General features: G+C 54.1%; 1 protein-coding gene across 1 annotated transcript in view; it reads right to left on the reverse strand.

The window, feature by feature from the left end:
* fn1b (fibronectin 1b) overlaps positions 1–13,189 on the reverse strand; it is a 90,686-nt gene that overhangs the window by 14,500 nt on the left and 62,997 nt on the right. Inside the window, exons 32-38 of the mRNA XM_048598615.1 lie at positions 11,813–11,909; positions 9,307–9,494; positions 7,452–7,539; positions 5,508–5,684; positions 4,618–4,707; positions 2,122–2,301; positions 573–662 (exon numbers count right to left, since the gene is read on the reverse strand). Of these exons, the coding sequence (XP_048454572.1) occupies positions 573–662; positions 2,122–2,301; positions 4,618–4,707; positions 5,508–5,684; positions 7,452–7,539; positions 9,307–9,494; positions 11,813–11,909 (910 nt within the window). The remainder of the gene's footprint in view (positions 1–572; positions 663–2,121; positions 2,302–4,617; positions 4,708–5,507; positions 5,685–7,451; positions 7,540–9,306; positions 9,495–11,812; positions 11,910–13,189) is intronic.

Genomic DNA, 13,189 nt, shown 5'->3' on the forward strand with positions numbered 1-13,189 from the left:
CCCTCCAGCCCAAATAAATCGGTGACTGAAGGTTAGGCCCGAATCCCTCCAGCCCAAATAAATCGGTGACTGAATGTTAGGCCCCGACACTGAGGACAGCTACTGAACAGTGTCAATACTTGTTCCAAACCACGACTCCCTCTTCTGAAATTTTAACCATTTCACGGGTTAGTCATCACCGGCCAGACTGGAGTCGGCACAGGGGTGGAGTCGGCACAGGGGGCTTCGCCCCGATGGGAATTGGGGTTGGGGGGTGCAGGGAGGGGCTTGCCGGCTCTTTTCTCCCCCCAACTGCTTCCCGTTTGAGCGGGAGCCGAACTCCTGAGCCATTCCCAAGGAAGCCTCGAGCAGGGAGTTTGCCTTGCAGCTGGCAAACGCAAGCCCCGTGCCATCTGCGGGCTGTGGGACTCTGTCCCCAGTGTTGGCCGGGCAAGGGGGGAGAGAGATTGTAAAGGGGCCTCCACGCTGACAGGCTGGTGTGGTTTGTGGGCCCTTCACCTGCTGAGGCAGAGGAGGAGAGCAGCTCGGGGCCTTGAACCTCCCTCCCTTCCGCCTGTTAAAGAGGTGCTTACCTGTGATTTTCTTCCCGCTCAGTGGCTCGCTCTGCAGAGAGTTCTGAACAGCTCTGATGTTGATGGTGTATTCAGTTCCAGGCCGTAGTCCTGTTCGGGAGCGGGGAAAGGAAGAACACTCGGCCTGCTTACATTTTCTTCCGAACCGAGGGACATTGCTCCTTGTCCCTCCCCACACCCAGCGGTCGGACACAGCATGAGCTTACACCCTGCCTTCCCCTGCAACAGGGCACCGGAGGCTGGAAAGCGCAGAGCGCCGCTACGCAGTGGCGAGCTACGTCCAACCAGGAAACTCCCCTTGCCCTGGCTGGGCGTCGTGGACGTGATCGGAACGTCCGCCTGGTTCCACCACGACCACGCTCTTCCGGAGCCAGCCAAGTCCCAGAGTGGGGCTGCCGATTGGCAGCTTCTGGCTCGGAGGCAGGGACGCTGACCCACTGCGACATCCTCGTCCCGAGCTCCCCCTTGGGCGGAACTCCCTCCGGCCTTCCGACAGAATGGCGCACTGGGATCCTGTGTGTCCGTCCAGCCCGGGAGGGCTGAAGGGGTGTCACGTGTGCCGCCAATTCCGAAAGACCGCACTCTCGACACCGCACGGGGGTGGGGGGGGCATTGGTCTGGATTGTGTCGCACCAGGCTGGGACCCACACCCTTCTGTCACCGTTACCGACTGAGATCGACCATTTACCCGCACGAGGTAACGAGGGGAGGCCGTGGCCTGGAGGTGTTAATCGCCAGACGGTTAACCCTGTGTTCGAGCCCCGCCATGGGAGATGGGGGAAATTTGAATACAATAAATATCTTTCATTCGTTGGATGAGGGCGTCGCTGGCTAGGGCAGCGCCCATCCCTAATTACCCAGAAGGCAGTTCAGAGTCAACTATGTTGCTGTGGTTCTGCAGGAGGATGCAGGCCAGACCAGGTAAGGATGGCAGTTTCCTTCCCTAAAGGACATTAGTGAGCCAGATGGGATTTTCCTGACAATTGACAATGGATTCATGGTCACCATTAGATTCTTAATTCCAGATATTTATTGGATTCGAACTCCACCGTCTGCCGCGGCAGGATTCGAACCTGGGTCCCCAGAATATTATCTGGGTCTCCAGATTAAGAGTCCAGCAATAATACCACTAGGCCATTGCCTTCTCATGTAACTTCCCATCTGGACTCCAGAATCTAATGATGGCATGAATTTGTTGCCAACTGTCGGGAAACCCCGTCTGGTTCACTAACTGTCCTTTAAGAAGTGGAACTGCCGTCCGTACCCAGTCTGGCCTACGTGTGACTCCAGACCCACAGCAATGGGGGTGGCTGAACTGCCTTCTGGGCAATTAGGGACGGGCAATAAACACACAGACACATCCCACGAATGGACTTTTTAAAACAAAAAAAGAACGCACCAACAGGTCCATAGCACAAAAACAGGCCATTCAGCCCATCTCGAGCCTGCGCTGTTTGGCACGGGGACGTGGTGAGCAAATCCAAGCCGGGCCGGCTGGACGAAGGCGGGAGGGGGCGCGGGGCAGATGGGAAGAGGTGACGGTGCTTACCTGTAATCACCGCTTCGTGGGTGTTGATGGTGGGTCGCGGATAGAGCTCCACTGGGCGCTCCCCCTTGGCATGGTAGGTGACGATGTAGCCGGTGATGCGGGCACGCGGCCGCTGCCATGTGAACATGATGCTGTTGGTGGTCGTGGAGATGAACCGCAGGTTGGATGGAGAGTCGATGGCTGAGTTGGGGCGTGTGGGGTGGGGTGAGAGAGAGAGAGAGAGAGCGCGAAAGGGAGAAGTTAAGCTATTACTCCAAATGGGGCAAAGAGACCAACAACATTCCCGTCCCACTGCCCTCAGAGCGCCTGCACCACACCTGACAGCTGTCCTTACCCTGACTGCGGAGGTCCTCCCACTCCGACGCTCCCCTGTGGTACTCAAACCCTTCGGGATGCTGGTTTCCCAAATGGGGAGGACGTTTTTGTTTATTATTACTGTTCACTCGTGGGGTTTGCTGGTTGGCCTAGTTGCCCTTGAGAAGGTGGCGGTGAGCTGCCTTCTTGAACCCCCTGCAGTCCTCCTGCTGTGGGTCGACCCACATGATTCCACAATTTTGACCCAGCGACAGTGGAGGAACGGCGATATATTTCCAAGTCAGGACGGGTGAGTGGCTCGGTGGGGAACTTGGAGGTGGTGGTGTTCCCGTGTATCTGCTGCCCTTGACCTTCTAGATGGGTGTGGCTGTGGATTTGGAAGGCGCTGTCTGAGGACCTTTGGTGAATTTTTGCAGTGCATCCTGTAGATAGCACACACTGCTGCTACTGAGCGTCGGTGGTGAAGGGAGTGGATGCTTGTGGATGTAGTGCCGATCAAGCGGGCTGCTTTGTCCTGGATGGTGTTAAGCTTCTTGAGTGTTGTTGGGGCTGCACCCATCCAGGCAAGTGGGGAGTGTTCCATCACACTCCTGTGTTGTGCCTTGTAGATGGTGGACAGGCTTTGGGGAGTCAGGAGGTGTGTTACTTGCTGCAGGATTCCTAGCTTCTGACCTGCTCTTGTAGCCACTGTGTTCATGTGGTGAGTCCAGTTGAGTTTCTGGTCAATGGTAACGCCAAACATGTTGAAAGTGGAGGATTGAGTGACAGTAATTCAGGGTTTCAGTGATTGCCCTAGGATGTGGTGGTGGTGGAGGGGGGTAGGGAGGGGGGAGGTGGTGAGGGGCTCAGTCCTCTACCCTTCTTGCCTGGATGGCTCAAGTTGGTAGAGGGAGTGCATAACAACATTCTGCACAACGTGGACTGTCGGAGAACAGATCTGGGACCAGGTTGTACTGAGGGATGATGTGGGGAGGGGTGAGCCAAGTTAACGGGTACAGCACACAATCTGGGCATGAGGTGGTGGGAAATAGGGGTTCAGAAAGACAATGAAGGGTTTGTCCTTCCCCAGCCACCCCTCCGAGGATGTGGTGAGAGGACTCTGGGGTGGCATGGTGGCTCAGCGGTTAGCACTGCTGCCTCACAGAGCAAGGGGCCTGGGTTCGATTCCACCCTCGGGCGACTGTCTGTGTGGAATTTGCACATTAATGCCCTGGGTTTCCTCCGGGTGCTCTGGTTTCCTCCTGCGGTCTGAAGATGTGCAGGTCAGGTGGATTGGACGTGCTAAATTGCCTATGGTGTGCAGGCTGGGTGGGTTAGCCATGGGAAATGCTGGGGCAGGGGGGGTTGGGTCTGGGTGGGATGTTCTTCAGAGGATCGGTGGTGGACTTGATGGGCTGAGTGGCCTGCTTCTGCACTGTAGGGATTCTACAATTCTTGACTTTCAAGCTACGAAGACAGCCAACAGACTGAAGGTCCTTCTCAGTGGAGGTTTCCTCATGATAAATGTGCAGTTTGATGGAAACAATTGAACAAAAACAGTCACTGTAGGTAGGTCACGGCCCAATTTACACAGGAGAGACCACGTCTGGAGTACTGTGCACAGTATTGGTCACCTTCATCTCAGAAGTCATCAATGTGAAGGTTTACCAGATTAATTCCCCAAAATAGAGGGGAAAGACCAGACAGGCTAACCTTGTATCCGCTAGAGTTTAGCGGTGCTATAGAGATGGCTTGATCAAAACATATAAGGTCCTGAGAAGATTTGACTGTGCGCATGTGGATAGGATATTTTGTTTTGTGGGACAGTCTAGAACGGGGCGGCGGGGGTCACGGTTTAATACTGTCCACATAAATACGAGACGAAGTGAAAGATATTCCTCAGATAGTCATGAATCTTTGGAACTCTCCTCCTGAGAAAGGAGTCTGGATCAGAGAGTTGAACATTGTGAAGACAGAGGTAGACAGATCCTCGGTTAAATAGGCGAAAGGTTAAAGGTTATCGAGGTAGGCAGGAAAGTGGTGTCATCAGGTCAGGCACAATCATGCGGCATGGCACAGCAGGCTCAAGGGCCTGATTGGTCCTGATTGGTATTTTCACCGGACATTAGTAACACCCAGACACTGATAACAACGTGACGGGGGGCCTGGCCCTCGCTCTCCAGGAGAGAGGGTAATGCTTACCAGTCCGAGCTATGACCGAGGAGGGGGTGCTGCGAGAGTCGCCATTCAGCGAGTAGATGTTAATGCTGTACTCGGTGCCGGGCAGTAGGCCTGCGAAAGGAGAGAGGGGAGGGAAAGAAAATATCAGCGTCAAATCGAAGGTGAAGATGCGCGGCCGGCGCCGGGGAACGACGGAACTCTGAAGGCAAGGAAGGGCCGGCCTAGTCTGATTCAGCACTCACCTGTGCTAAGCAGGGAGTTTGCACCGAACTGAGGTTAGACCCCTGACCAGGCCACGGCTGGGATACTGCAACCATCTTTGACACTGCTCCCCAACCCCACGCCATCCACCGCCATATTTCAGGAAGGAGGTCAAGGCCACAATGACCCAGTGTCGAGGGACCGTGGTTCTGTCGGGATTTTGATGGTTCTCCTCGGGGCAGGAAGTGGGGTTACAGGAAGAGTCGATAAAAGGGTCTGACGAGAGCAAGCAACTGGTTCCACTTGGGGGTGGGCGGAGGTGTCAAAATTCAGGAACAAACAGGCAGGTGAGAACTATGTTTCCAAACACAGTGAATTGAGACTGTGGTTGGTCAAAGCCAAAATGAGGAATCGGAACAAAAATGCTTCCCGAGGTGGGGGGGACTTCCTGCAGGGATACTGGGGGGAGGTGCGGGGAAGGGAAAGGGCCAGCTGTGGCCTTTCCATTGAGCTTTTCAAATTGCTAGCACAGATGGGCCAAACGGCCTCCCTCTGCGCGGCGCATCCATTCTCCGATCAAGAAACAGCAAAGTAAGGAGTTGGGGGGAGGTGGGGGGTGTGGGGGGGGTGTTTGGTAAAGTGCACCGAGTCCCGCAGGCCAGCAAGCAAAGGGGATGCGGGGTCAGGGGAGGGGAGTCTCTGAGCTCTACCTGTGATGGTGTACGACCTCTGGTTGGGCCCCACAGTCCTCTGCACTGGGCTTTGCCCGCCGGTGGGAATGGCGTCGATCTGGAAGCCGGTGATGGTTTCAGCCTTGGTGCGCCACTGCAGGGTGATGCTGGTCTCCGTCACCCCGCTGACACGGATTTTCCGAGGAGAGCCGACGTCTGGCAGGGAGCAGCACGGTTACAACAACAACAAGAAGCCGCAGGCGATGGAGCCTGTCACGCTGCGTCAATTCCTCCCAGGGTGCCACACGGGAGGTCTGTGACGCCACCTCACCCTCCCCGCCCCCACCCCCCAAATCTCCGAGCTTCACCATGAGGTGACCCTATAAGGGTTTATAAAATTAAGAGGGGGCATGGATAGCGTGTATAGCCAAGGTCTTTCTCCCCCAGAGTGGGGGAGTCCAAAACTAGAGGGCAGAGGTTTACGGTGAGAGAGGGAAAAGATTTAAAAGGGATCTAAGGGGCAACTTTTTCACACAGAGGGTGGTGCGTGCATGGAATGAGCTGCCAGAGGAAGTGGTGGAGGCTGGTACAGTTACAACATTTAAAGGGCATCTGGATGGGTCCATAAATAGGGAGGGTTTGGACGGAATGGGACAAATGCTGGCAAATGACACTAGATTAATTTGGTCGGCACGGACGAGTTGGGCCGAAGGGTCTGTTTCCATGCCGTACGTCTCCGCGACTCTACGGCAGAACTGGCGCTTCGGACAAGAGCGAGGGTTTTAAGCGGAGCCTCGGGCAGTGTAGAGAGAAGGGGGGTGGGAGGCCAAGCGAACACAGAGCAGGTCTCGGGGAGGGCTTTCTGGAACTTGGGCGGGCGAAGGAAATCGGGGGTTGGGGGGAGACTGGAGGGGGCCGGAATTGTAAGGGAGAAGGCCGTCTCCGAGAGTTGCGAGACTGGAGCACTTACGGAGACGGGAGGAGTGGGTGGGGGGTGTGTGGCAGGTGGGCGCGGATTTGTAAAGAACAGGACGAGAATTTCAGAAAAGGTGGGGTTGGCTAAGCCTATAGCCTCGGTCAGCAAAAACATGCAGGCCGAAGTATCCCAGCAGCATCTCTGGCGAGAGGTCGACGTTTGGGGCCGATGTGACTTCAGGATTCGAACCGTTAAAATCTTGTTCTCACAGACATTGCCAGAGCTGGTGAGCTTCTCCAGCACTTTTCGTGCTCCTGTTTCAGACCTCCAGCGTTCACAGTATTTCACATCTGCACGTCAGCGCGTGCTGGAATGGAACGCGCACTGGCCTGGATACGAGTGAGGAGACGGGAAGGAAGAGTTTAGGGTGCGCTGAAAATTTGTAAGGGGGCTGCAGGACAACGGGAGGCCAGCTCGGGAAGGGGATTAGAACAGCCAAATCCAGAGAATGAAGAAGACGTGCCTGGGAGGCATAATGTTGCCGTGAACGGAGGGTTTGAGTTATAAGGAGAGGCTGGGACAATTTTCTCCGCAGCGTGGGAGATTGAGGGGTTAAATAATAGAGGTTTATAAAATCATGAGGGGTATAGATCAGGTGAACAATGGATTTTTTTCCCCCTAGGGTGGGGAATTTCAAGACTACTTTTAAGATGGGAAGAAAATGATTTTAAGAAAGACATGAGGGGCAACATTTTTTTTAAAACAGTGTTTCGTGCGTGGAATGAACTTCCTGAGGAAGTGGTGGATGTGGGTGCAGTTACAGCGTTTAAAAGACATTTGGATAAATACGTGAATAGGAAAGGTTTGGAGGGATATGGACCATGCGTAGGCAGGTGGGACTAGTTTACTTTGGGATTATGTTAGGCATGAACTGGTTGGACCGAAGGGTTTGTTTCCGTGCTGTGTGACTCTATGACAAGAGGCCGAAATAAGTGATCTTTGGAAGAGTTTCTATGACCGTCAGTGTGGAGTTGCGGGTGGGAATGGGGAGCTGTCAAGATACTCACCGTCCAGTGTTGCTTTGATGCCTTGCAGAGGCCTGCTGGTCAAGATATTCTTGATGGTGTACACAAAGATGTTGTACTTAGTTGCAACCTGATTGAGAAAGATTTTGCAGAGATTTTACACAGAATCTATAGCACAGGAACAGACCATTCGGCCCAACTGGTCTGTACCAGTTTCATCCTCCACGTTCACATCCCAAAACCATCTTCATCTCCCCCACACCAGCCACAATAGATGCTTTGAATCCTGTCTCCCTCCTGAGCCTAAACGAACCTACACGATTTACCTCCACCACTCGTAAGTGGCACAGCCTGCTCCTTTCCCCTTTTGTCCCGCTCTGTGTCGTCTCTCCTGACTTCCTTGTTGGATTTATTGGCAGCCATCTTAGATTTGTGACCCCCCGCCTGAGCTTCAGACAGTCACGCTGGCAGTTTTCAATGAAGAGATCGAGGGCAGGTAAGAGGCCAAGGAGAGGGGTCCAAGTGGAGGGGGAATACTGGGAGGCGGGTGACGGGATCAGTGGAATGAGACAGGGTGGGAGGGGGGTGGATTTCTGCCCAAAAAAGTGAGTGCAGAGACGGGGGCAGAGGAAAAGCAGTGCTACTGGATTGTACAGGTGGCATTCAGGAAGATGCCACACAAAAGGCTACCACCAAAGAAAAATCAGGACTCATGGTGCTGTGTGGCATATTGGCATGGACTAAAGACTGTCTCATGGACAGAAGGCAGAAGGAACCAACAGGACACTTTCAGTGACAGCTAAAGCGAATTATATCCAGTGTGGCAGAGATTATAAAGTCAGACGGCTAAATATGCCCAGGTGTGTCGTGGTTGGAAATAAAACTGCTAGAAAGGTGGGCAAGAATACAGCAGGTGGAGCATAATGTGGAGGAACGCAAAATTAACCACTGTCTATGGGAAAAAACAGAAACTAAATTAAAATGGACTGTTTTGAATCGTGAGGGTTTGGGAAATGTGGTATACTTGAAACAGCAAAGAGTCACAGAGTATAAAAATAAGAAGTCTTTCTGCAATTGTGCAGGGCCTTGAGTGAGGCCACACCTTAGGGACTGGACTTTCAGTCTCCTTATTCAAGGAAGGACAGACTTCCTTCAGTGAACACTAGGAAACTTCACAATACTGATTCCCGGGATTATCACGAGGAGAGACCGAGTATTCTAGATCTGAATCTCCTAGAATTCAGAGGAATGAGGGGTGATTTCATTTAAACCTGTCGAACCTCATTTCTTTTAGGCAGAAAGTGGTTCGTGTGTGGAATGAACTTCCAGAGGAAGTGGAGGATGTGGGTACAGTTACAATGTTTAAAAAAAAGACATTCGGATTAGTACATGAATAAGAAATGTTTGGAAGGATACAGGCCAAGCGCAGGCAGGTGGGGCTAGTTTAGTTTGGGATTATCGTCAGCATGGACTGGTTGGACCGAAGGGTCTGTTTCCATGCTGTATGACGCTATTAACTCTTCAGGAGCTCAAGTGGAGTGAGGGTCGTTTCACCTGGCTTGAGAAATCGAGAATGTGGGGTCCGAAAAAGACTGGGCCATTCTGAACGGAGATGCAGAGAGAATCCTTCCTTCAGAGGGGATGGGAAACTTTGCAGATCTCTACGTCAGTCATTGAGTACATTGTCAAGACCATGTTAGTACAGACCATGGCTCAGTGAGGGATATGAGGCTAGATCAGTTCGGATCGTTCCGAACAGCAGAGTGGATTTGACAGCCCGACAGCCTGCTCCTAGCTCTCCCCTTCCTACGTGCCTGCCGATCCCAAGTGGCCTAGCCCCAGTTCTAAGGAATGTCAGTTTGGGGACGGGTGCCCACGTTGGGGGAGGCGGTCTCACCATGAGCCCAGAGACGGTGGCGCTGGTGTTGTCTGGGCCCAGATTCAGCTCCTTGCTGGGCCCGGCTTTCTCCCTTGGTTTCACCACCACCCTGTAACCGGTCAGATCGGTGTCGGGTGCGTGCCAGGCGATGGTCATGCTCGTCGGAGTCACCTGAACGAATTCCAGGTCGGTGGGAGGCGGAACGGCTGCAAGGCGATGGGGAGAAGTGGCTTAATGCATTGATGCGGCACCTTACGGAAACTTAGAAGGATTTCCCGTCCCCAAAAAAGGAAACACTGCTTTCCAGCCAACAAAGCCCCTGCATTTGTCGTCAATTTGTACACAGCAAGCTCCCACAAACACAAACATGATGATGACCGAAGAACCAACTTTTAGTGAAGATGATCGAGGGGCGTTGAACAGTAAAGGATGCGAGGTATATCCCCTCCGCCTCTGAAGCAGTGAAATGGGACCTCAAACTGAGGGGACCGACTGAGATTCTCCCCGCGTCTGCGTGGGTTTCCTCCGGGTGCTCCGGTTTCCTCCCACAGTCCAAAGATGTGCAGGTTAGGTGGATCGGCCATGATAAACTGCCCAAAGTGCCCAGGGATGTGCAGGCTAAATGGGTTAGCCAAGGGGAATGCAGGGTTACAAGGATAGGGTAGTGGGGATGGATCTGGGTGCGATGCTCTTCGGAGGGTCGGTGTGGACCCGATGGGACGAATGGCCTGCTTCCATGCACTGTAGGGATTGTTTGAGATCTTGCGTTTAAAGCTTGCACTCCCTCAGTCAGCCCAAGTGTCACCCGTGCGTTCAATCCCACCCTCTGGGAACTCTGGTTACAGGTTGGCGCCCAGGTCTCAGTCCCACACAGACAGGCCAACATTGGGAGGTTGGGGGAGGGAGGGGGTGTGTGGAGCTGGGCAGCGGTGGAGTATTCTTCACTTGTTATACTGAGCCCACCTTCAGGGGCCTGGGTAAACGGTTCAGAATCCAACAGGTTCAAAACATCACCTTGAGGATCAATCTGAGAAGTTGGGACCAGAAGAGGGGAGAAGGGGAGTAGTTAGCATCAGGGACTGTTGTTGGATTGCTGCTAATATCCTAACAGGGTCACAAATGCCCCTTTAGGGAAGTGAATCTGTTGCCCTGACCCAGTCCTGGCCAATATTGGTACACTTCCATAGGAACTGGAAAGGGCAGCAATTTTTACCCATTCCTAATTGCCCTTGAACCCAGGGGCTTCCCAGGGTCATTTCAGAGGACAATTGCAAATCAACCATGCTTGGAGTCACATGTAGGCCAGAGCAGATAAGGATGACGGATTTCCTTCCCTAAAGCACATTGGTGAGCCAGATGGATTTTTACAACAATTGGGAATAATTTCACGGTCACCATCACCAAAGCTGGTTTTTCATTCCAGAATAATTAACTGAATTTACTTCCACCACCAGCTGGAACAGGATCGTAGAATCTCTACAGAGTGGAAGCAGGCGATTTGGCCACACTGATCCTCTGAAGAACATCTCACTCAGAACCTACCCCTACCTCCCCACCCCTTCACTGTAACTCTGCATTCCCCATGGCTTACCCACCTAGCCTGCACATCCCTGGACACTATGGGGCAACTTAGCACGGCCAATCCACCTAACCTGCACATCTTTGGACTGTGGGAGGAAACTGGAGCACCCGGAGGAAACCCACACAGACACCTGGAGAGTGCTAACCAGTGAGCCACCGTGCCATCCCCTTTGGTGAACCCATGTCCCCAGAACATTATCCTGGGTGTAAGGGTGGCTCAGTGGTTAGCACTGCTGCCTCACAACGCCAGGGGCTGGGTTCGATTCCACCCTCAGGCGACTGTGTGTGGAGTTTGCACATTCTCCCCGTGTCTGCGTGGGTTTCCTCTGGGTGCTCCGGTTTCCTTCCACAGTCCAACAACGTGCGGGTTAGGCGGATTGGCCATGCTAAGTTGCCCGTAGTGTGCAGGGGTGGGTAAGTTAGGTGGATTAACTGTGGGAAATGTAGGGTTACAGGGAAAGGGTAGAGGGATGGATCTGGGTGGGACGCTCTTCGGAGGGTCATGGTGGACTTGTTGGGCCCAACGGCCTGTTTCCATGCTGTAGGGATTCTGTGAGGTGGCCTGCCAGTGACATGGCACCCACTAGGCCACAACCTTCCCCAGCCCCATGTCGACATGGCCGACCCCCAAAGTATGCGAGAAAATGTGTCTTCAGATCAAATCACGTGACGGGCTCAGGGGTGATGTGGGGTATCAAAGCTCCTCGAGTTAAGACTAATAACAACAGCCGGAAGAGCTCAGAAATGCAAAACGATAGCAGAGTCTCCTGATGGCGGCAGGATGATTAATCCAGCGAGCAAGAGGTCCGCATGCACAAAGCCGGTCGGGGTTCACTTACAGTGGCATGGGCCTCCCCGTTGTCAGCGGGCAGGTGCCGTTACTCTCCAGAACGTTCTGTCGCGGTGAGGTGGTGGGGGCAGTGGTGGGGGGGCAGTCGCTTACCTGTGCTCTGGGTGCCTATCAGAGGGGTGCTCTCCTGGTCATCGTATAGGGCATACACCTGCACTGTGTACTCGGTGCCAGGCCTCAGGCCCACCAGCTCGGCGGTATCGTCCTCAGAGTGGGGGCTGGGCAGCAGCTCCTGGACCCCGTCCTCGGGGCTGGAGTAGATCACTCTGTAGGCCGTGACCTGACCCTCGGGGCTCTCCCAGGCCAACCGGATGGAGTCTACCTTAACGTCTGTGAAGGTCAGCCCCTTTGGGCGGTCGATGGCTGCCGGGGTAGGGTGGTGGGGGTGGGGCGAAGAAGGTCAGGGAACGGTGCAGCAACACACAAAGACAACGACGAGGACAACGACACAACAAGACAGAGAAAAAAAAAAGTAGGTAAGCGTCTCCTCCCGAGTGGCTGCTTCCAGTCCCCGGGGAGGGGCGAAGTGGGCGCTTGGGAATGGTTTGGCATGGCACCGACAGATCAGGCAGGGCACTGGGCAGCTCAGTGGCACGCCGAGTGGGAAGGCCCGAGGCGGGTCTTTTGCGATCATGGTCGGCTCTCCACGGAAACCGTTCCCGCACTTTTTTTTTTCCTTCTCCACCCCCCCCCCCCCCCAGCCCCTCTTGGCAAAGCGTTAGCGTTTTAGTCGAGAGCACGCGGGCGCGTCGCAGGTTGGCACATCTGCTGGGTCCCACAGCTCCGAGAGGACCGACAAATGCGGCAATTCCACACAGTGAGGCGTTCCGATACAGGGACCTGTACCCGGCTCACCGCGCTCCAGGCGGCTCTAGCCTATCGATGGAAAGCGAAACCGTTCGTTTTCCATTCCACTCAGCTGGGACAGCAGACGCTGGGATGTGACAGACAGCAGGAGGTCAGGAGCGACGCCGAGGCAGAAGGCTTCGTCTGAACAAAGCAAATCGGCAAAAGAATTCGATCTCTTAAAAGACTACGCTGAAGCTCGCCTGGGATTTTGAGCTTTGAAGGCTTGCCAATCGTAAACGGGCTTCCTTCCCTATCGCAAGGTTGAAACAATCGAGGAACGGCCTCCCGCGATTGTCAGCCAACAATTCAGGAGGAGGCAGTGAGGCCAGTGTCAATACTGACGAGCAAGGGGGCTGCGCTGTCGAAGATCAGCACAGCAGGCCCATGTTCTCCTTGGGAGTGGCTCCTTGACAACCAACCCTTCCACAACAATCCCATCGCGGCCATTCGGATCACGGCCAGGCCTGCGCAAGGCCAAACATAGGGCAAGCCTGTCAAAAGCCGCCCGCCAAACGGCCGAACAGGCCTCAATCCTCGGTAAGGTGGTTTAGGCCTCAAACACTTGCCGGACTGACTTTGGAGAGCGTTGGGCGGGCCCTGAAGCCTGTCAGCGGTTTCGGG

Source organism: Rhincodon typus, chromosome 7, assembly GCF_021869965.1.
Source record: "Rhincodon typus isolate 14 chromosome 7, sRhiTyp1.1, whole genome shotgun sequence".
Taxonomy (NCBI): domain Eukaryota; kingdom Metazoa; phylum Chordata; class Chondrichthyes; order Orectolobiformes; family Rhincodontidae; genus Rhincodon; species Rhincodon typus.